Source organism: Cygnus atratus, chromosome Z (assembly GCF_013377495.2).
Source record: "Cygnus atratus isolate AKBS03 ecotype Queensland, Australia chromosome Z, CAtr_DNAZoo_HiC_assembly, whole genome shotgun sequence".
Lineage (NCBI taxonomy): Eukaryota > Metazoa > Chordata > Aves > Anseriformes > Anatidae > Cygnus > Cygnus atratus.
Genome location: NC_066396.1, coordinates 24,247,899 through 24,271,681, shown reverse-complemented (window position 1 = coordinate 24,271,681; position 23,783 = coordinate 24,247,899). Strand labels below are relative to the sequence as shown.

General features: G+C 38.1%; 1 protein-coding gene across 7 annotated transcripts in view; it reads left to right on the top strand.

Moving 5' to 3' along the window:
• Nucleotides 1-647: 647 nt before the first annotated feature.
• TENT2 (terminal nucleotidyltransferase 2) overlaps nt 648-23,783 on the top strand; it is a 41,784-nt gene continuing 18,648 nt past the window's right edge. For 2 of the 7 annotated variants that reach the window (XM_035553546.2, XM_035553548.2), the window contains exons 1-12: nt 649-818; nt 951-1,050; nt 1,738-1,812; nt 2,574-2,765; nt 3,085-3,204; nt 6,101-6,350; nt 7,295-7,409; nt 7,520-7,611; nt 9,015-9,081; nt 14,882-14,951; nt 16,723-16,799; nt 23,407-23,450. In XM_035553546.2, coding sequence (XP_035409439.1) covers nt 2,611-2,765; nt 3,085-3,204; nt 6,101-6,350; nt 7,295-7,409; nt 7,520-7,611; nt 9,015-9,081; nt 14,882-14,951; nt 16,723-16,799; nt 23,407-23,450 — 990 coding nt within the window. In that variant the 5' untranslated portion in view covers nt 649-818; nt 951-1,050; nt 1,738-1,812; nt 2,574-2,610. Of the gene's footprint in view, nt 878-950; nt 1,051-1,737; nt 1,813-2,573; nt 2,766-3,084; nt 3,205-6,100; nt 6,351-7,294; nt 7,410-7,519; nt 7,612-9,014; nt 9,082-14,881; nt 14,952-16,722; nt 16,800-19,273; nt 19,403-23,406; nt 23,451-23,783 lie in introns of all 7 variants that reach the window. The other 5 variants (XM_035553545.2, XM_035553542.2, XM_050716323.1 and 2 more) reach the window with 5 other exon arrangements.

Here is a 23,783-nt window from a genome sequence, read left to right as displayed (position 1 = left end):
CCTGCCCCTTCTTTCTGAAAGATGGCAGCTTCCACGGTGTCTCCACACGAATGCCTAAGCTCTTGATCTCAGTCAAGAGTTCACTGATGGTAACTCTCCTTCTCCCAGGGAAGGAATCAAACTTTGGTGTGGCTCCCGTCTCATGAACTCTTTCATTCTTCAGCATATGAGTGTTTTGACTCATCTTGACCTCATATTTACCCCTGCACATCCACAACCTCTTGGGGCCAGCTCTTTGTTTATTTACCCAATTATCTCCTTGACACACGTCTGGGCTGTAGATAATGTAAACAACCAACACCCTTAGAAACCAAAGGTCCTGTACTATCAGCCCTACGTTTTGGCCTGACTCGGCGCTGCCCGCCAGCGCGACACCGAGCTGCCACCTCCTTCTTTCAGCCCTCCGCCAACGGGGACGCGCCGCCAGGCGCTGCCCAGACGAGCCACCCGCCTACAGCAACGGCTGGGGACCGGGAACACACGCCGTGCGCCAGGCCCTCGGCTCGCTTCCTTGCGAGCAGGCGCCTGCCCCAGCCCGAGGACCGCACCGCGGCCTCCGGCGGCAACCCACAGCCACGATCGCGCCGCCATGCCGGCGGCCGCCATGTCCGCATGCGCCCGCCGGGGAGCGGCGGAGGCCGGTCCCGGCGGGGCGGGCGCTTCCTGGCGGCAGCTGCGGATCCGGGTGAAGGGGCAGCGCCCGGCTGGAGCTGCTCTGCCGGCCTACGGGACGTGCTGCCGCCCGAGATCCGCACTCGGACGCAGAGTACGGGCGAGGCGGCTGTCTGAAGCGCGGAGGCCCCCTGACCCGGCCCGGTGTGAGCGTGCGGAGGGGTTGGCGTCGCCGGGGAGACCGGGTGGCCTCGGCCGGGCCGCGGTGAGGCGGGAGGGCCGCGGGGGGGGCTCGCTCTGTGGGGAGGTGTCAGCGCCTGCTCGTTTGTTTCCTTCAGGAGTACGCGCCCGCCTGGAAGAAGTGCCCGCCCGAGGAAGGGTGTCGCAACTGTGATGCTTGTGAGCCTCCTTTTGGAGAGCCCTGCGACTTCCTTCGAGGTACTCAGCCGGGAAAGTCGCCATAAATGCTGTCATAGCTGCCGTGAGACGGCAGCCTGGCGTTGTTTTGGGTTCCGAGTGGGGAGACTTGTGTTTAATGTTCCCTTCGTTGCTTTTGGTTTGTTTCCTTTTCGTGGTGGTTACGACCTTAAAGGTTGAAAACTATCACTTTCAGAGCTAAATTAAACCCTGATTTCTGATGCACAGTTCTGCTACTGATGCTAATTAATTATATCCATCAACTCCTTACGTATACCGTAGAGAATGCCTTAAAAGTGCCCGGGGTGCTTAGAGACGAGAGGAGGGGTGTTAACAGCCCTTGTGCTGCCTGTCTGTGCTAGAAATGGGAAGTTTAAGGGACTTGCTTCTGTGAAAGGTCCCTTCAGCAAATTACGAATTTCTCGCTGGAATCCTTACACTGTCTACTAACTTCCTTAATACAACTTCCGTGAGTGTTTTGGTTTGTACTGTTTCCATGGGTTTCGGGCTGCACATAGATGTCATTCAGACAGCATGTAAACCTCAGGGACGGGAGAGAGAGAAATTTTCACTAGTGTGGACTCTCATCACAAGAATCACAGAATATCGTGAGCTGGAAGGGACCCACAAGGATCACTGAGTCCAACTTGCAAGAAGCAAGGCATGTCATTGCTGAGCAAATAAACTCCTTGCATCTTATTTGTGTAGGTTCTGTTCTGATGCTGCCTGTAGCGACAGTAGGAGCTGTCCGAGAAGGTCAGAACACGACAGCAATTCACAGTGGTAGGTGAAAGAAGACATCGAGACACTTGTAGCAGTGAGCTCTTAGTATAATAAAATTAGGAATAGCTGGTTTTATTTCAGAGTATGACATAATGGCTATTAATGTAACTATTAATGCATTTTATTACATATATGCATATAGTTTAAATATAATATTTATATATATGTAGTGTATTTATACACATATAGATTGATAATTGAGAGAACCTAAAAGTGTTACATTATTCTGAACTTAGACTACTCTGTAGCACTTTTTCCACTTATATTACTATAGCATTGGTTTGATAAAAGTTTTTGGTATAATAATTACAGAATCGCTGCCATTATTCTTATGACTTCTGAATGTTCCATTTAAAAGATTTTGAACAAACTTGTGTTTGAAAAACTTGTGAACCTCTTGTGTTTGAGTTTGCACTAACTGGGTAAATCGTTTTATGCAAGGTGTTAAGGTTAATCACGAGCAACTGTGTTTACCAGTGACACACCTTGTTTATTTGCAGGGTTCTTATGTAACAGAAACGTAAAATAGAAAACAATTGAAGAAACTTCAACTGTCAATTGAAGTGTGAAACTTGGAGAATATAGTATTTTTATTTTGCATCTTGTCCTGAAAGGAGATACAACTAGCCCAGAATTAAAATTCTTTTAAGCAGTACATAAAGATATATTCTAAACAGTTCCAAATTTTAAACCCAAGAGGTTAAAAGTAACTAGTATTTATTTGTTGCCTAATTTTGTTTGTTCGTTTGTTTTGAATGTAGGTAAAAGGATACATGTTTACTTCAAGTGAAAAGGAGCATGTTCCCAAATTCCTCCAACTTGGGTTGTTCACCCTTCCATCCAAAACATCAACAACAGAATATTTTTTTCAACAAGCTTCCTATAAATATAGCACCTACTCTTCTCTCTAACCAGCAAATTATTGATGCTCAGATCGGCTTTCAGAATGCTGCGTAAGTACAGTAAGATTTGATATAAGGGAGTGAGTTGAAAAATACGGCTACTGTGTTCTAAAAGAATTTCTGCTAATGGAGGGTGTTTTTCAGTGTTTTTAACATTAAACTGTATTAGGGACAAAATAGAAGGGTGTCGTGTAAAACAGAGTTCTATCATCTGTGTTATTGACTTGCAAGTTTTAATGCACTCCTGTGTTGCATGTACTGCACAACAAACGTCATTGCAATAGTTAGAGTTGATAATGCACAGAAATGTGACCAACTTGTAAAAAGCCTTTTAGTAGTTGCTACATGAATTAACAGTTATGGACTTCAGTCTTTCCAGGGATCTGTTGAGTGTGAACCTTGCAACTGCTGTTACACCACAGACATTGACTTATGGAAATGGCAGTCCAGTACATACGTCTTCTGCTCCTGTGTCATTCCGAGGAAGAAAGTAAGATGATGGGGGAAGTGGGTGTGGGTGTGTCTGATTAATTATGGTTGTACTGTACCCATGAGGATGTTTGTCTAATACCAATTTTTTGTGCGAGTTGAATTTTGTTAGAAGTTTCAAGAATAGTGAATAAAACTTTTTGATGAAACAGGCCATGTTATGGCTCTTAAATCATTCTTGTATCTGCTTTTGAGAAATTTTAGTCTTCATAAGGGACTTAGTATGTGTAGTTTTTCTTTTCGACAATTGCGGCCGTACAGAACTGTGACTTGGGTGTTTTGTTTTAGTACTAAAACAGATCATAGTCTGTGTATGCTTGACTATAGGAGGGTTTGTGTCAATAAATGAGTGTTCCCTTCCTGTTAATTTATCAAGTTAAAACTCTTCAACGTTCTGGGGAATTGGGATGTCTTACTGATGACACGGTAGATGTTTCTTCTGTTTTTGCTTAATTATGTAATGTTTTATTTTTCAAATAGAAAGTGCTAAATTCAGGCGTATATGTTCTTTTTTTTAAGAGAAATTTTATGGAAACAATATGGCTACTTTTCAAACAAGTAAAAGAGAGACTTAGTTTATTTATATATATGTGTATGTATAGATAGATAAATACAGATATGGTCTGGGCAGAGAATGTATTGAGAGCAGCCCTGAGGAAAAGGACCTGGGGGTGCTGGTTGAAGGGAAGCTCAACATGAGCTGGCAATGTGAGCTTGCAGCCCAGAAAGCCAACCAAGTCCTAGGCTGCATCAAAAGCAGTGTGGCCAGCAGGGCGATGGAGGTGATTCTGCCCCTCTGCTCTGCTCTTGTGAGACCCCACCTGGAGTGCTACGTTCAGCTCTGGGGCCCCCAGCACAAGAAGGACATGGAGAGTGTCCCGAGGAGGGACACAGGGTTGGTCAAGGGGTTGGAGCACCTCTTCTATGAAGACAGGCCAAGAGAGTTGGGGTTGTTCAGCCTGGAGAAGAGAAGGCTGCAGGGAGACCTTACAGTGGCCTTTCAGTACCTAAAGAGGGGGCCTTACAGGAAAGCTGGGGAGAGACTCTTTGTCAGGGAGTGCAGTGACAGGACAAGGAAGAATGGCTTTAGGCTGCATGGGGCCTTGAGCAACCTGATCTAGTGGGAGGTGTCCCTTCCCATGGCAAGGGGGTTGGAATTATATGGTCTTTAAGGTTCCTTCCAACCCAAACCATTCTGTGATTCTGTGATGTGAATTTACATAACTTAGTTACTTCAGCTGCAACAGGAAGAGGGATTTCAGATTAAGAGTGCGGTTTTTATTTTTGCTTAATGTATTAGAAAAAATTGCTTTATGACTTTAGAAACAGTAGTTGATAAGTATTTGCACAATTTTTAATTATGTGAACAAGCTGTTTCAGATGAAACTTTATCTTGATAACTATTTCTTGTATGCTGTTTCTGTACCAGATTTAACAGATTTAAGAACAATTAAGTGCAATTGAAAGCACAGAGATAAATTACAGTTGAGTATATAGGCATCCCACAAACTAAAGAATTTCCTGGATTCATGCTGCATGCATGTTGTTTTTTTTTTTTCTTGACCAGCCTGGCTTATGGAAAGCTATGCTATGTTAAGAACTTTGCAATCCACTAGTTAATCCGTAGATCATGAGTCAACTCTTCTTAAGGTATTTTTGCTGAAGATCAGTCATGTAAGTTCTTTTCAGTTAAAATAAACTGAAACAGTTTCGTGTTTTGATTTAGCATTATGTTGTGAGTTCCTTTAAGACTGAGTGTAGGTGATGTTAGCAAAACTTCTCTCAGACTTGGTGACTGAAATGGTGACTTGAGGTCTCTTCAGTGAAATTTTTTATTTAATTAATAATACTGTCTGTCCAGATCCCCAAATGATGTTGATGCCATCTTTCCGGACTGCAAGAATAATTGTAGTTTTATAAGTAACTAATTCATTGGTACATATGAACATTGGATTTCACTTTTTTTTTTTAATTTGTTAACAACCTCGTACTAGTAAGCTTATATGCAATACTTGATATATAAGCAAAACATGAATATCCTCTCATATTCGCTTTACTGTGGATAGGCCACAGTACTCAGTCATTGATCAGCTCTCATTATAACTTTTTCTTGATGAAGGTTTGGTTACCAAGGGGCTGTCTGTAATAAGATCGCTATGTGTCTTACAAGGTACATGAATTCCTATGACAAATGAGTTAATGAAGAAACACAAGTTTGTGTTTCAAAATGAGACATTATGACATGTGTGACTGAGTAGAATCGTTAGGTTGATTTGTCAAAAGAATAGTGGTCTTACTTTGCCTGGATTACACGTTTTCCCACCTATATACTAAGCCTACACAGACAAATGCTACATTTTGAGTGACTATTCTGATAACTTTCTTTTTCTCACCTCCTCCCTACTGAACTTACCTTATTCATCGGGGGTATTCAGAATTCACAAAACTTCTCACTGCACTTCTGTTGATTTCAGTTTAAAGAAAAGTACATTTAAATAGTCTGTATATGTCTTTTTTATAATAAAAAAGTAGTTGGTCACAAAAATAGTATGACTAGCATTTATCTTTCATAGCTGTCCTAATTAACTAATTTGCCATTTAATTTCAAAGTTAATATAAATACTTCTGTTTTGTAGTTCTGGTTGTGTCAGTTCACTTCAATTGTAGCTGCACTTTTGCAGTTGTGTGTTCTCTCTTCCTGTTCCAGGTTTATTTCACCTAATATCTAGGATGGACATGCCTTTTGTTCTGTAGAATAACACTTGATTTTAGTGAAATAGTCACATAATTTAATCATTAGTATTTGTACTTTGCACTAACTACTCTTTAGTCATAGGTTGGAGCTGGCAAGATAGAGGAATTACTGTCTTTTTTCTTTTTTTTTTTTTTTTCTTCAGGAGACTGAGTGAACAAAGTGTTCCATATGATGTCAAACGACAGCGATTTGATTCACCTCATCATGAAACAACTGTAGTTAACCTAGCAGTGCCTTTACCAGAAGAACATACATATTCCTTTCCAAGCTCGACTCCATCTCCACTGTTCAACACACGTTACGTACCAGATTTAAGTGTATGTGTCCCTCCGTTGCAAGATTCTTCGTTTCCATATGTTACAGAAACCACACTTCCTGTGGCTGAAGATAAGGTAATCTCCTTCTGTGCCTGTGTTTGACATCTGTCTTCTCTGTAGGTGGGGTCTGATATTGCTGAGGGAGGCCATTCACATTTCATCAGGGTTCTTTGATGGTGTCTTGTGGTCTCTACTGCAGGGCTGCCATTAGAAGGAGTATCAAAAATGTAGCTGCCACTAGGCAGCTAGGTCCTAGGCATTTGAAGCATTTTTGGGGGTAGGCATGTTGTTTGCTTGTGCTGTTTGATTTTCACGTTGATTTCAGGAAACCTACATCTGCTCCAGAAACAGTAGAAATTGAAGGGATGGTGCATTTATCAAGGATTTGGGGGCAAGGAGAATCCTGATAAAATCATCAAGCAATGGGAGATAAGCTCTTTTTTTTTTTATGAAGAAAAACAAAAAGCTTGTGGCTAATCAGTCTTAATATTTTATCTGCCCAACATGACGAAAGATTTTAGTATGCATGTCTGATCATAACATATGCCAGTGGTGGTGTTAAAGAGAAACGGTAAATATCTGCTTTCACTAAAGATTTAGCCACTTCTTTAATGGTTTGTGTTGGGTAAAAAAATGAAGAAAACATAAGTTAGTTTTAGTGTTTACTCTTATCCAAGTTACTGGTAGGAAAACAGTTGACATTTTAGTCAGCAGAACATATTTCTGGTCTTTTACTATTTATTTGTTGAAAGGTTGCAGATACTGATGGGACAACAATTATTTCTTGTGGATAGACATTTTAAAACAGATTGAGCAAATTTAAATGTAAAAAAATTCACAGAAATTTCTTCTGGGGTAGTGTTCAGGATGAATTCAAGCAAACTAAAACTACACTACAGAACAGATTACATGAAACAACGCTGGGCTTTTTTTTTTCAAATGCAGTTTTCTGTTTCTTATAATGGCAACAGGAAAGAATGTTCACTTCCTTTATCTTTACTTTTTGAATGTGTGTCAAGTTAAGTCAGCAGGTTTTGGAGTTGTTTCAACTATGTCAGCAACAGACCTCTGATTTGAACAAAAAAGAGCTCTGCAGAATAGAACTCCAGAGGGAAATTCAGCGAATTTTTCCAAGTATGTTTTGATTACTTAATACTTGTCTCAGCACTGTTGATATTCACAGTTCTTTCCTCTAAACTTTGACATGTCACATCAGGTTTTAATCTGTGGTTCTCTTGTTACAGAGAGCAGACTCTTTTTGGTTGGGTCGTCACTGAATGGATTTGGCACTCGTAGCAGTGATGGTGACTTATGCTTGGTGGTTAAAGATGAACCAGTAAGTAATTCTACTCTGCTCTTGTGAGACCCCACCTGGAGTGCTGCATTCAGCTTTGGGGCTCCCAGCGCAACAAGGACATGGACTTACTAGAAAGAGTCCAGAGGAGGGCCACAAAGATGATATAGGGACTGGAGCTCCTCTCCTATAAAGACAGGCTGGGGGAGTTGGGGCTGTTCAGCCTGGAGAAGAGGAGGCTCCAGGGAGACCTTACAGTGGCCTTCCAGTACCTAAAAGGGGCCTACAGGAAAGCTGGGGAGGGACTCTTTGTCAGGGAGTGCAGTGATAGGACAAGGAGTAATGGCTTTAAACTAAAACAGGATAGATATAGCTTAGACATAAGGAAGAAATTCTTCACTCAGAGGGTGGTGAGGCACTGGCACAGGTTGCCCAGAGAAGCTGTGGATGCCCCATCCCTGGAAGTGCTCAAGGCCAGGCTGGATGGGGCTTTGAGCAAGCTGGTCTGGTGGGAGGTGTCCCTGCCCATGGCAGGGGCTTGGAACTGGGTGATCTGTAAGGTCTCTTCAAATCCAAACCATTCTATGATTCTAAAATATATTTATAATTAGAACAAAGACTTTTTGTTAGGTGCACTCTCTAATAACTTAAGCACTTCATATTCAATAACTTTTAAAAATGTATGTGCTTTTATAAAGGAAACTTCTAAAATGAGGATAAACAATCAAGTTCTTCTGATTTAATAACACATTTCTGCACTGGTGATAGCTATGGATTATGGCTCCCATAAACAGTTAGTAAGTTAACCCTATAAACCATTTTACCCAACAGAACATTCCAAAAGTAAGCATTGTCTTCATTTCACAAATGGACAAAGCATAACAAAACACAAGTAGGTTGCCAAGATCATGAAGAAAGTTGTTTAAAGAACTCTAACTCATTTTAGATGCAGGAACAACTTTCTTATTTTATTATTTAGACTCTTAGATGCTGATTTTAGTGAGCAGACATAAGAAGGAATTTGATATGCAAAATATTTTAAGTATCTTTGTAAGAGAATTTTTGAGAGAATTGGTGGAATTGAGAGTATTGATGGAACAAAAAAACTTAGGGCATAATTTTGAAATAATTGGAACATGAATTAGGGGGAAGGAAAGGAATTACTACATTTTTTGTATAAGCAGGGCTAGTTCTCGCTCAAGTTCTGTAGTTTGTGAATGTCTGATAGTTACTCTGCATGTTAGATATGAATTGTTCTGTCTGGCTTTTGCCACACTAAATGTGTATGTAGACTGAGGAATGTGTTGGTATGCATGTTCATGTCTTACTTGAAGAATTGATAGTTGTTTTAATTTGAAAAGTAAAGTCATGCTTATTGTATAAGAATAAGGAACATTAAATGAGAGATAGCAATGTTTTTCTTTAACTTTAGTATTATATTTCAGGTAAATCAGAAGACAGAAGCAAGGCATATGCTCAGCTTAGTCCAAAAACTCTTCACTACTAAACTCTGTAAGTTCCAAGCTACAATGAGGTGGTAACACTATTGGCAGTTTTGGAGGAAGTTTTGATGCACTGTTAGAATTACTTGATGTACTTGCCTGTTGTCTACCATCTTATCACAATATTATTTGCAGCAAAGTTAAAATATTTAATAAATCATTACTTATCTTGTATGATGGTACTGATAGAAAAACCTAAGCATTGCCCTCCAAACTAATAGACTTCAAGTATGGGTAGGATCTCAAATAATTTTTGAGTCATGGACCACAACTGAAGGAGTTGCAGGCAGGAATAGCAGATTTCTTTTTGGGAAGTGTCTGTTAGTGAATTATTACTACTCTTTTAGAATGAGTGCCTTCCTGTGGACAGTACTTTTAAGAATTTGTAAAGTAAGATATCACATGCAGTAGGCTGTGTAGAACTTTCTATTTTGAGCCTTGATACCAGTGAAATAGTTAACTTTTGTGCCTAGTGAAGAAAATTTAAATGTTGGCAGTACTAGCAAATACAGGAGAAACAGGTCAATTCATTGTTCTTGTAAGTTGTTGTTTAGACTGCCTTCAGATGAAGAATTCTCAGGGGGCAGTTCTTGACTTGAAAGGGAAAGCCTCCTACTTCAAAGAGGATTTTGTCCAGTTCTTTGAATTAAAAAAGATCCTGTCATTTTATTATTATCAATGGCTGTGTCCCCCTAGTTCTTAGGCTTGTGATGCATTCTTTGATGCCATTCCATATACTGCTCTTCTGAACAGTCTGCAATGGCAAGAGGAACAAACCGTTAATTTCTATGCAGACTTCAACATTTCTTTACCAGCAGGTGTGCATGCCCACATTTCAACAGCTCTCTTGAGGAGAGACTGATCACATCTGTCTCAGTAAAAGCATCCGATATTTAATGACTTTTTGCTATTGTATATTGACGTTTTTCTGTAAGCAGTCTCGAACTTAATCTGGTATGCCTAGGATGCAGGTAATATCCAGTGCTGAAAAACACAGTGATAAAATAGTTGTGTTTTTAGAGACCGGAAAGAGAGCATCTAAATAAACTATCACTTAAAAAAAATATATATGGTGCTCAGTGAGAGAGTTTTAGACAAATTCAAGTCTGTTTGCCAGGGAGTACCATTAACAGAAAGGCATCTCCGTCATGGGGGAGCAATCCCTGAAGTGTTTTTTTTCTGCCATTACTCATTTTGGCTGTTTTCCTAATTCCCTGTTGCCTTGTGAGTACCTTTGGTGAACTTAATTTAATCCAACTCTTCAATGGGAGGTTAGGCAAGACAAAACACTTCTGATATTCTTTTTCCTTCTGATTTTGTCAGTTGTGATATGTAGATCTCTTAGATCATCTCATCATAATTTTAACACCATTATGGGCAGGAGTTCCTGTATCTAGCCATCTATCCTTGTGTTTCTCAGTGAATGTTCTCTGCATAGAGCTGATAGATTAAAGTTGTTTGAAAGCATTCACCTGATTTGAAATGAAAATGTTTTTCAATATGCGTCTTTCCATTTGGATTTAATTCATTTACAAACTTTTCAGCTATGCTGAGGTTTACTACTTCTGAAACAAAGGTTTGCCAGTTATTTTAATGAAAGCTTATTTAAACAAATGTAATTGCTGTCATCTACAATTGCAAAATAGCTTATGGGATTTGGGGAGAGATGGTTGTTTTGTTTTGTTTTGTTTTGTTTTTTCCCCAGGCTAGACTTCAGAAGCTAATAGATTCCTATGCTTTTTCTTTACCTCTGAGGAGGCAATATTAGCAGTATGCTTCAATGGTGTCCTGTTGGCACTCCTATGGGTTTGTAGTGTCAGGCTTGATGTGCTTAGAAATGTCTGTCCATTGTCAGCTCCAGACTGGCTAAGGGTTTGTTTGTTTGTTTTAATAGAACTGATTTTTTTAAAGTAATTTCTTACCTTTACTGTCTTCAGAAGTCAAGTTCCACTTAACCACTAAAGGTGGGGTCTACATCTACATATATTTAAAGAAGCATACAGAAATTGTAATACTTTTGAAACAGTGCTTCAACTTCAGCCAGAATTCTAGATTTGCAGCCTTCAAAGGGATAGCATGAGTACATGTATGCTAGTACTGTGTAAAAGCAAATGTAAGATCTGTCTGTACAAAACTTCTTTAAGAATTGCAGTTTCATTCAAACAACACCCTGTCTTTTACTGCATGTGCTGTTTAACAACAAGGAAGGTATGAAGTTTCTTCTGATCATTATTGTTAAGTTGTGTGCTGTCCAGCTAATACTTGTGGTGCTGCCTTATAATCTTAATGTAATCCTTCTTTGAGCACAGTAGTTAAGTAGTTCTTTCTCATTTTTGTGGAGGAAAGACTTCATCGTGTTTTCAACTGCGTGAGCTGTCATTAAACTTATTGCTTGCTAAACAATGAGGAGCACAAAAAAAAGTATGCCAAATGTGAAAGCTAACTAAATATGCCAGGTAGTAAGAGAAATTAAAAAGGGGGGGGGAGTGTGAGGAAATGTTGCTTAAAACTAAGTTTTTGAGCTGGTTTTGTAAAAAGTTAAAGGGATGAAAGAATATATTTTTTGTACAGCAGTATTCGTGGAATGGATAATGTTCTAAGCTTTTTTTTTTTTTAAGCCTTTTCCTAGACCATTATAGTTTAGAAATGTGGAAGAAGTTTTTTCTAGCTGTGCCTCTCCTAACTTCCTTCTCTTTGTTCCTGCGCTATGATGCTCCTGTACATTCCAAAATGAAGGCTATAAAAATAACGTGATTTTCTGCTTCACTGTAATTCCATTACTGACTGATAATTATGAAGTATTCTGAGTGCTGATTGGATCCATCTCTTTTTCAACTTCTTACATCTCTTTTAGTTAAACCATTTTCAGAACTTTGTGTCATCTTTTTTATCCTTTATATAGTTAATTGTGATTTTTAGATTAGTGTTTCAGTCAAGTGGTATGGGAATTGGATTCGAAATGTATCTAAACTCCAGTTTATTTGAATTTGAGCTTCCAAAAGGTAACAAGTGTAAGCAAGGATCTCAAGGCCATCGTATTTCAAGTCTTAGACCAGTAGTGTATCTGTGTTTTCACTCTCCATTGATAATATGGACTAGAATCAACATGTGTTCTTTTTTGAACACTCAAGTTGCAGAGCAAAGCAAGAGAAGGCTTCTGATATTTACTCATTACTTTGTGACATTTTGGTCTCAGAGTTAGGTATTGTGTTTCTACTAGAGTACAGAAATATAAGGAGAGCAGCAATTTGACTTTAATTCAAAGAGTAGCAGAGTACATGGCCTATAGTAGATTTTGTAATTTGTAGATGTATTTGTTCAGATACCTGCATATATCTATTTATGTAATACTGGCTAACATCCACAGAACTGCATGTAAAAACCACTCACTTAGGAATGCGAAAAATGAATTTGGGGTGATAGCAGTTACAATGTATTGAAGAGAGTATAATCTGAACCACCAAGAGTTGGCTATTCTCTTTAGATTTATCCAGTCCAGACAGGATTCATTTTAACAGCAATTTAGCAGTACGGGGTTGACTGATATTTATACCTAATTAATAAAGAGGTTATTTTCTCTTAGTTGTACAAAAAGGTGCAGTAGTGTTGAGAGTATCAGAGTGCAATCCGCATAACTGTTTTCTAGTGAGGAACATGCAGCAACTAGGAGAATCTAGGGAACTTGAACTCATATAAATTACCTTGAAGGATTTTACACATAGGTGAGAATATGACGTTCTTAATGATGGTATAGACATAAGTCTTTGTTTTCCAACCGTTACATGGAAAGAAGAACATTCTGTTTAAAAAAAGGACCCTTCATTCTCTGTCTATTCCACCCCCCCTATATTTCAAAATACCCCATTCTTTGGCTGTTATATATACTGGGGAAGAAGCAATCTACTGTTAATGTACAGTAGAGATTCTGTTACCAGTGTCATCAGTGTGAGCCACTGGGGGTACCAACATCAGGTACCTTTTGACATTATCATATTTCACCCTTGGGAAACAGATTGGACTGGCTTTTTATTTTTCTTAGCCAACTAATTTGACGTGAGTACCTGTCAAGTGTTGGGAGGCACTTGCAGACAAGGATGTGTTTTGAAGTGGATTGCCACTAGAATGAATCCAGTTAATATCTGAAGGGTTCCTGAGAAGGATTATAGTGAGTTAAGTTAAATAGCTGTGGTATGCATATAGATGCTCACAGTTGTCTGCCATAGGCTATGTGTTGGGCATCTTTATCTTAAATTTGGTAATGAAAGGAAAGAAGACAGAGCTCTATAGCTTTACATTAAAAGTGTTCTGGGATGTTATAGGAGAGATGTTTGCATGTGTCTTCAGGTACAGCTGGAAATAGGGGACATTTGTTTAAGTTGTACTGCATGGTACATTCAGTGAATATAGATCAGAGTTCCTCTCAAATACCAGCTGTAAGTCCTCTTATAAAGTTATTGAGTTAGTAAGATGCATTCTTTTTTGTTTGTTTTGGTGTCTCCTTGTGTGTTGCTTAGGATCATACAAGGCATTTGAATCCCAAGTAAAAGATTACTTCAGGTCAATCTGTCCAAATATGTATATACATAAAACACTTTCAGAAAGTCTCAAAAAGAAAAAGTAAAACTTGTTATAATTGAATATTACACAGTAGTGTTTCAACAAACCTGAAAATATCATCTAAAGTTAGCTATGGTCAAATACAAATGGACCTAGAATTTGCAGTGTAAGAAATGACTCAAACGGTGCTTTTTGCCTAAGTTTGTGCCATTTAAACTAAAGATTTGCTTTTTCTTTGTCTTTTCCATTGTCATCTTTGGGAATTTCTTACTTGCGATTATGGGTAACTGCTAAGTATAGTCTGAGATACTGTGGAGAACTGGTAAATCACAGATAATATGACTGATGCAGCAGTTTCAAGTAGCAAAGTGCAAAGATGTGTTTGGTGGCACTGGATGGATCTGGCAGAGCTTAGTAGGTTTGGGTGGTCTGGCGTTGAACGTGCATTTTGATACTGTGAGGATAATCATCTGAGGTGCAGTCCTGGGACCGTGAATTTATTGCATGTCCTATTTGCATTACCATGAAAGGTAAATAAAGCTTATCACATCTTTGATGGAAACCAATGTCTTGGCTGCAAATCCGATTCCTTGCGTTCAGGATTAATTTGATAGGAAAAGTTTTTCTTGTTACATACTGTATGAGCCAAAGAAACAGTTTAAGTGAAGTTTTAAGCATAAATAGTGCATCATGAAGATACAGTTATGTTACATAACATTGTGTTACGTACAGTTAGTATTTTTGATTAGTAAAATGCATAATTTCAACAGTAAGCAAATTATATGCAATTAAAAATGTGCAGCTGATAATGTGCCCCTTGCTATATATGACATAATGCAGGCATCTGACCATCTTGGATAGGTGTGCTCTTGCTCCCTTCTTTTTGATCTCTTAATTATTCTGTTGTAAAAGTTACAATAGAAAATTGTAATTTCTATTACAATTAAAGTACTTCTCATCAAAGGCATTGTAGAACTGCATTCCATATGTTCAAATTTCTTGAATATACTTCCTGCAGAAAAAAATGCCACAAATGTTTTTCTCTGATGTTTAGTGCATTTTTACACTCTTTCCTAGATAGCACTTTCGCTGCAGTTGCTAAAGGTCACTTAGTTTAGTGCAGCCCTTCGGAGAATATTGTTAAATTTAATAAGCTACTATTTGCCATAGATCATCAGTTTCATTTCACTTAGGATCTTTTTTAAGATAAGTATCTTGCATGAAACTTAATTTGGATATTTTCTCCCTTTCAGCATGCTACATTGAGCGACCTCAGCTGATTCGAGCGAAAGTGCCAATAGTGAAGTTCAGGGATAAAGTCAGGCAAGTACTCTGCTCAACGTAATTTCTTGGACACTGACATATGAAAGTACTCTCTGTATGTGCTCTCAATATGAGTAATTCCACTGAAGTCTTTGTTTTTTGTGTTGTATTTTAGTTGAATTGCAAATTTATACAGCTAGTATAAAGCTAGTGCAGTGACAGTCAGAGTACTTACTTGATAGCCTGAAGCACCTAATGTAGTTTCTGTGATGTGAATTAATAGTAGGATATCATTTATTTCTATTTTATTGATAGAGCCCTGGAAGGAAGAGGGGCCCAACAAAATTAGTTGATATTCAAGGATCATCTTTTCCAAGCTCAAGAGCAGTGCATTTCAACAAAAAGGAAGTCATGTAAAAATGCCAAGAGGCCTTGTAGATGAACAAGGAACTCCTAGCAAAACTCGGACACAAAAAAGAAGTCTACAGAAGGTGGAAGCAAGGATAGATGACCTGGGAGGGATACAGAGACTTTGTCTGAGTATCCAGGGATTAAGCTGTTAAAGCTAAAACCCAGATGGAATTGAATCATGCAAGGGATGTAAAAGGCAACGACAACTTCTTTAAGTACATCAGTGTCAAAATAAAGACTAGGGAAAATGTGAGCTCAGTGCTGACTGAGATGGGGGACCTGGTTACACAGGACAGTGAAAGGGCTGAGGTACTGAATGCCTTGGCTTGCAAAGACAGAGGCAAATAGCAGCTTTCAGGTTGCTTAGGTCCCAGAGACCAGGGTGAAAGGCTGGAGCAATGAAGATATGTATTGTTTGGTGAAAGGTCATGGAATACTTTGATTAGGTCAGGGAATATTTGAGCAAACTAAACATTTGCAAGTCCATATGCCCTTATAGGATGCTCTTATAGTTGTAGTTCAAGAAAATCCAAAGAAATGTTCAGACAAACAAAGGCTATGTGAACGAGGCCTGGATATATAAAATGGAAACATAGATATCTACTGCTTTGTCAATAATAGGCTCTTCTCTTTGCAAGTTAAAATGTTGCAGCAGCTTATTAGCTATGAATTTAATATAGCTTCTTGAGTACTGAGAGTAATTAATGTCTATAAGCAATTAAAATTTCATTTTTGAACTGATAAAAATAAAGTAGGTAACGTCTGCCTTATTTTTTGCTGTTAACAATATGGAACTTATTAAAAAATACGTGCTCTGAAACAGTTAAAATTCATAAGTGGCTTTTTTTCCCCCACAAAGCATGCCCCCTGTTCTAATAAGAGTTTTCATTTCAAAGTGTCTGCTGATTATCTCTGGCCATCATTGCAAAAAAGAGATTCTTACATTTTGACCCCTTCTATTTGTGTTTCCCTTTCAATTCACTGTCACAGTTTGCTGAATGAATACTTCAGAGAATCCTTCCTGACATCAGATGTTGTCCATAGTAAATCATCTGTTGTAATTCTGTTTTAGAGAGAGATTTGTTAAAATTCCGACTATTAGTTAATATATTAAGTTGTGCAATGGTCTACATTTCTGTCTACATTTATTCATCATACAAAAAATACTACTGCATTTTGATAATAATGGAATTCAAGTCCTACAAATAATTTAACTACCGCAGACAAAGCAGATGATTTTAACTACTTGCAGACAAGTACTACTTGTGGAAGCTTTTAAAATATTATCATCTTTAAGTTGTGTTTCTCCACGTGTCACTTGGTAGGTAAAGGGCAGTAGTAACAGGTAATAGTAGGTAATAAATACTTCGGAACTGAATAGCATCACACTCGATTCTTTTTCTTTTCTCATTCCCGATAGCTGCATGGAGTTTGACTTGAATGTAAACAATATTGTAGGAATAAGAAATACATTCCTTCTGAGAACCTATGCATACAGTAAGTTTCTAATTTATTTTCTTATTTCTATAAATTTTTTATGCTTTTTTAAATTTGTGTTTTGGTATTGATAAACTACTAAAATTCAGTCCAATATATTAAGGTACTATATTAAATTACCAAATTAGTTACATTAGTTAGCTTTTATCTAACTGCTTGTTGCTCACTCTAAATATATCGATTAAACTGATATGTCAGCTATGTATGTTTTTAATTGAATGGTATAATATTCAGAAGATAACAAAGGTTCTTCATATTAAGGTCCACATATCCATTATGAGGGCTGCTTCAGTTTTCTGAAGGAGAGGAAGAGGAAAAGAATCAAATACATCATTGTAGCCTTCCCTTTTGTTTCCTTGACAGCCACCGATAGGTGTGTGTGGTTGTATGCTCTTACAGAGTCTTTCCTTGGAAAAACCAAAATACAGCTTCAGTTTTTATACTAACCCCAAAACAGTACTGGATTGTGTCTCCTCAGGAGGTTGTTTTTCAGGGAAAGATTATGAAATAATACCTCTCCTTTAGAAATCTAAGAACTTATCTAAGCTATGTTTTTCTTATTTGGCATCAGAGTCTTATTTGGCAGATAAATGCACAAGGAGCAGACTTCAGGCTAATTCTTCTAGGTCATCTGCATTTCTTCCTTTACCAGCACATTCAGTTTCCACGTACAGGAACTGTTTCCTCATTAGGGTAGGATGCTGTCAGCTGTCAGTACATTTCTTAGTTAATTTTGACTAAGATTTCAAACAGAGACATTTCAGTATCCCATATTCACTTTACTACGAGGGTCTACAACTTGTCCTGGCTAAGTTATTTGACTATAATTTCTTCATATATCCAGGAAGGCATACACCTAGGAAGGGATTTCATTCTAAGCATTCTACCCATTCTATGGGTAGGAAAATAGTATTTGCCATTCATGATTATAGGTGAGGGGTTATGTCAACAACTCAAAGGCGTTTAGGAAACACCTATTAGAAAATAGGTATTTCTAGCTTCTGCCACGGATTTTCTGTTTTCCTCTCAGCAAATCACTGGAGGGCACAAGAGAATCCAGGTGTTTCTTTCTCTACATAAGCTATAGAAGATCCCTGCTCAGCCAAGCTGGCCTTCTGCCCCACCTGCTTGACTTCCACCATTTTTAAATTGCCTGCTCCAGTACTCTTAAGCAATGACTCTTGGAAAGCAACCAGCACTGATGGACCCCAACACCTTCAACAGCAGTTTCCCAGGGGACCTTACTAACTATTTCTCTGAGCAGCCTGAAGTCTGCTCTCACCATATCCAGGGTTGAGGTTTTGCTGACGGTTTTCCTGCTATCACCAAGTATTTTAAACTCAACTGCTTCATGATCATTGTGGCCAAGATGACTGCCAATTGCCACTTCACCCATGACACCCTGTTATGTTCACAAGCAACAAATCTAGGAGGGCACCTTTCCTATTCCTTACCTGTACCAAGAAGTTATCATCAAGGTGTTTTAGGAATCTCCTGGGCCTGTTGGTGTCAGCTATGTGGTATTCTGAGTTAACGTCTGGCAAGTTGTAGTCACCCATAAGGACAAGTGCATCTGATCAAGAGATATCCCTTAATTCCTTATAGAATAATTCATTGGTGTCATTATCCTGGGTGGGTGGTTTATAGTAGACTTCCACAATGATATCTGCTTTATTTGCTTGACCCTTCTTCACTACCCAGAGGCTCTCAAACATATCATCACCAACTCCAGGCTCGGTTCAGCTCAGGCTCTCCATTACAGACAGTGCCTGCCCTGCCTGTCCCTCCTGAAGAGCCTAGGACTGTCTATGACAGCACAGCAGTCACAGGACTCTTCCCACCAAGTCTCACATATGCTAATGATGTTGTAGCCCTGGAAGTGAGCCAAGGCTTCTAGCTTCTCTTGCTTGTTCCTCGTGCTGCGTGCATTGGTGTAAGGGGGGAAAAAAAGCTACTTAGGCCAAGGCAATTTAAAATTAATGTTTGGATGCAATGATTAAGTGATTACCACTTTCATGGACCCCAAGGAAAACTTAAAAAATGAGCTCTGTCTCCTCCAGTCAAAATTCATTTCCCTGACTTCATAGTTTATATAATCTAAATTTAAAAAAAAAAATAGCTTTGGTCTTTCCTGGCACCAAATTAATTCAGAGAATTTGTGTGATGAACTGGAGATAACTTAGAAGTAGAATGTGATACTGCTACGTTGACAGATGTATCTAGTTTTGTCAATTACAGGGGTTATGCTGGGTATATATGGATCTGAATACTTGAATGGGTATTTTTCAAATACAAACTTTTTTGTGACTTTTATGAGATATATAGTAGTTGTAGAATAATTAAGTAAATTCTGTAAAAGTCTGCAAAAAGTAACCTTAGAATACAAGAAGAGTATCATGTTGATGAAGGAACAAAAATTGATTGATTTCTGTCTAAACATGCCCTTTTTTGAGAAGTATTTATTTTATTTACAGTTGAGAAAAGAGTTCGTCCATTAGTAGTGGTTGTTAAAAAGTGGGCGAGTTTTCACGACATAAATGATGCCAGTCGTGGTACTTTAAACAGCTACAGTCTTGTGTTGATGGTTTTGCACTATTTACAGAGTAAGTATGTTTTGCTTGTTAACACTGTCCTTTTTTAAGTTTACATTTGAGTAGTTTTCTTCTTTAATAAAATTAAACACTGCTAGAAATGATCTTCCACACACAAAAAAATCTGAAAGCTATGTGTTTTTACTCATTTCCTTAGTGATGCTTTTTTATTTAAAAAGTGGACCACTTCCTTGAAGGCAATTACCAACTTCCAATGGAAAAAAAAAAATCAATGTACTTGCAGGACGCTGTGTAACTGTAAAATAAACTCAAGCTGCAGTTAACAAAAAATGTGCCTGTGTTAAAAAGGCTTAAGCGTGAAAATAACAATTTGTTTTTGATTTGGGAACTTGGGAATTTGAAAAGAAAATTCAAAGAGAAGAATACTGTGGGATCATTTTTCCGTGTTCTGATGAGTGAAGGACTGAATGTGAGTAGGATGTGTATATGCAGGAATGCACTACCATGTCATTAGATTTTCTTCTGATTACTGCCTTATGTAAGGTGACTGATGTTGAAGACCATTAGAAGTTGGGATATTTGACTGCTAGGGGCAACATCTTTTCTTGTGACTTCAATATATGGAAACATTGAACACCTGTAAGGAGCAGGAAGGCCAAGGATCCCTGCTGAGAATTCAAGAAAGTCATTCAGCCCAGAAATATTCCTGAGGAATAGATAGAAATGAGCTTATCCCTCATCACTTTCTTTCATTAGAGGAAATCCACTTTTGTAATTTTGCAGTTTGCAATTCTTGTTTGAGACTTAAGGAGTCATGCAAGAAATCACTAAGCTCAGTAGGAGTTTCTTGATTGCTTTTTGGGAGATGAGTGATTTCAGAAAGGAAGGCAAGAAACCCCTGAAGAGCACATCTGGTGTATTAGTATGCCCCTAGACCTATTTTCTTTTTTCGTAATTCCTGTTAGTTCACAAGTAGCCTCTGTATCTTGTTGCTCATGTTAATTCTACATCTTTTTTTATACTTTTTGTAATGTCCTGATTGTTCTTTCCATATTATTTTAGTAACAACTGATTTTTAACATTTTATGGTAATATCGGCGGACGAATTGCATATGCTCTCATTTTATTTAGACTTTTCTGTTTGTCAGTTTGTGTAGTTTTTTTGGTGGTAGTGGTTGTGGGTTTTTTTGTTTGGTTGCTTTGTTTGTTGTTTTTTTTTTAAATCAGATGGAAAGATGCAATGCCTAGTTCCTATGACAGCTTGTTTGGCCTGGAATGAAGATACTCCCTGTAGAGTGGGTAGCCAACTATTTATTAGTTTTAAGATGACACTACACCCACTCTTTGCTAGGGTGGAAGATTTTTTTTTGATAGTTGACTCAAGCTGGTGGCTTTCTTTCAACTGAACAGTATCTGTAGTAGAGGACCTAGGAGGGTGTGTTGTGTGTTTGGGATCCAGTTGGCTGACTTACTTTTGAACTCTTTGAAGCCCGTACCATGTGCATATTATTAACGTATCAATCCCAGGGACATAAGCAAGTCTGTCTTGTGACTGTGTTGTTTTCTCTGTGACGTTTTCTTCACATCTGATGTGGTGGAATTCCACAGATTCTTTTGTTTCTGTGGAAAGAAAAGAAAGTGTTGTCACAGCTCTGAAACCATAGTATTAGCAACTGAGTACTTCTATATAGATCCTTAACAGAAAAAAAAGAAAACAAAAAAAGCTAGTGGTTGATTTAGAGGAGGTGAGATGATAGTCGACTTAAAAAGGCCAAAGTAATTATTAGATATAGAATTTAAAATGTTGGAAGCTACTCTGGGATGCAAACGTTGCTATGCAAAGGTGAAGCGCAAGCAGGAGAAGTGAAAAGTATCTTTACATGGTCTAGCAATTAGCAAACATCTTAAGGATGACTTGATAAGCATTTAATAGTTGGTATTACAATTTGAGTGGAACCTGGACTTTTAATTTTGAAATTTATTCTCCAAATTTATTTTCAGTGTATTGCAGAAACTCTGGGGACTGATGGGGAGTGAGGGATTTCTTGTATTGTGTGCTGTGTGCAGTCATGAATAGCCCATTACTGGATCAAAGTAATGCACAAAGGAAGAGAGTAGGTGTTACAAGCAAGTGTAAATGTGTAGGCTTGCCATAATGTTAACAATTCTGCAAGCATGACAATTCTGCAAGCATGAGGGCATTTGCTATAGTCATTTGTGGCAGCTGCCACAGCTCTCTGGGGAAGAAAAAAAAAAAGTTTGAATAATTCTTTTCATTCAAATCTGTGTGTGATCAGTCAGCTGCCTAGGAAGTATCAGCAGTAACAGTACAGGCCAAAGGGGGAGCCTTTTTACCTATGCTTCATCAGTCTTTCCTGCTTAGGAAAGGTTGGAGAAGTGTCATCTAAACGTGGTTTAATTTTTTTTTCCACTTCTGCTACATGCACGTGATAATATGGAAAGCAGCCTGTATGTCAGCCATACAGTTTTCTAATAAGGCTTTTGTTGATGGTACTAGGAAAGGAAATAAATAAAAATAAAAACTTTCTTTAGCAATAAATAGTGTCCCCATCTTCTCCAGGAAAATTGCTTTCCTTGACTTCTTATTCCATTTCCATGTTCTCATACTCATACAGAAGATTTATGACCATGGCTTGAGTTTATTTTGTAGCTACATCAATGTCCTGTGCATGAACTTTCCTCCAGGTAACAGGCCCAACAGTCTTGTAAAGCAGGAAAAGAAAAACTCATGTGACAAATGCTAGTGGTAGGTGGTTAACTCTTCCCCATAACTCCATCCTCTTAGTATATTATGCAGAGCCAGATGATACATCTTGCTTATTCATATTGCCCAGATCTCATTACCTTTTCTTTCATTGTAGCAGAGAACTGGAAAATATCCAACGTCTTATAGAAATAAGATGCTCTTTCATAGTTCTGAACACCCACAAACAAAGTTAAATGATTATTAAAGTAGCTGATAGTATTCTTAGCAATCCTGCTAGTTAATATATTAGACTCTTTGAAGATATCCAAAGCATGTTCTGAGAATTCTGCTATTCTAATTCTTAGTCCCTATGGAAGAAAGATTCTTTAACATCTCATCCCCTTTGAGACCTTGTTTGAAGGTTGAATGAGGTCCCAAGTCAAAGTCCTGTGTGCTGAACTTAATTATCATTTTCCCTAGTGAATGATGTAGACCAACTGTATAAAAAGATATGCTGATGAAGTGATGTTAAAGCTTTAGTGCAAGGAGTGTTCTAACAGTTCTGTAGGTGCTCTAAGGCTTGAGTGGGATGTGGGTACTTTTTCTGTCTGTAGCACCATCAGACCTGTGAGATAATTTTTTTCCCTTTTATTTTTATTTTGCAATATGTTTTCCTGGTTCATGACTTTCATAAAAGTTAGAATTGTTTAGTTTATTTTGTGTTCGTTAGTGTCATTATTGTCTGTATGACTTTTATATCCTGTTTGCCATTTAGTAGACCAGGTAACAGCATTAAACTTTGTTTATGTATTTTATGTGGATTTTGCTATGAATGGCTACTAAGCACATTGGGCGTTTTATCTTTAGGTCATTTTCGGAGACTTTTTGGGGTAATAGATAATACTTAGCTGCTGAAGAATGTGTATGTATGCAGTATATGGTGACTATCTATGCTGCAACAGAATCCTATTAGATGTAGGTAGGCGGGAAGTGAAGCTATGATATGCATTTTAGGGAATCTCAGTGAGTTTCTTATAAACATGAATGAACATGAATTTTAAAAGTCAAGTAGTACCCAGCTGTTGTAGAATCTTTCATGTCTTCTACAGATAGAAGTATCATAGTAAGAGCTTCCCTTAGTTGAATTAACTCCCTATACTACTATATACAAAATGTAGTAATAGAAATATTTGTGGAATAACTTTTACTTTACAAAATGCATGAAAATGAAGTTCTTAGTAGATGTTTCTAAGATGGAATTTCAGTCCAACCCTTTGGGGTAATTGATATGATATTGTTTCCTGTGAATTACATGAATCACAGCAACTTTGAACTTTTTTTTTTATAGCCCTACCTGAACCCATCCTTCCGTCCCTCCAAAAAAAATACCCAGTAAGTGTTTCTTATGAATTTACTACATCATGTATGTGTATGAAACTGCTTATCTAAAATATATGAATTTTTAAGTATCTGTAATGGGTTAAGTTAAACAGTCTGTAAGCCTAGTCATCAATACATTAAACAAGTGTGAAAAAGCTTATATGTTGCTTTTGATGATTTCTTTAATGAAAAGAGTTTGCTTTACATGAAAAGGTTTCACACAGTGAGAAATGACAACTGCTGACCTGATTCTCTTTATGCTGGGCTGAAAATAACCCTCTGTAATCTGTAACTTTCTGATTGTTATTTCTTTGTAAGTTAAGCAGTAGTGTTTCAATCCAATGG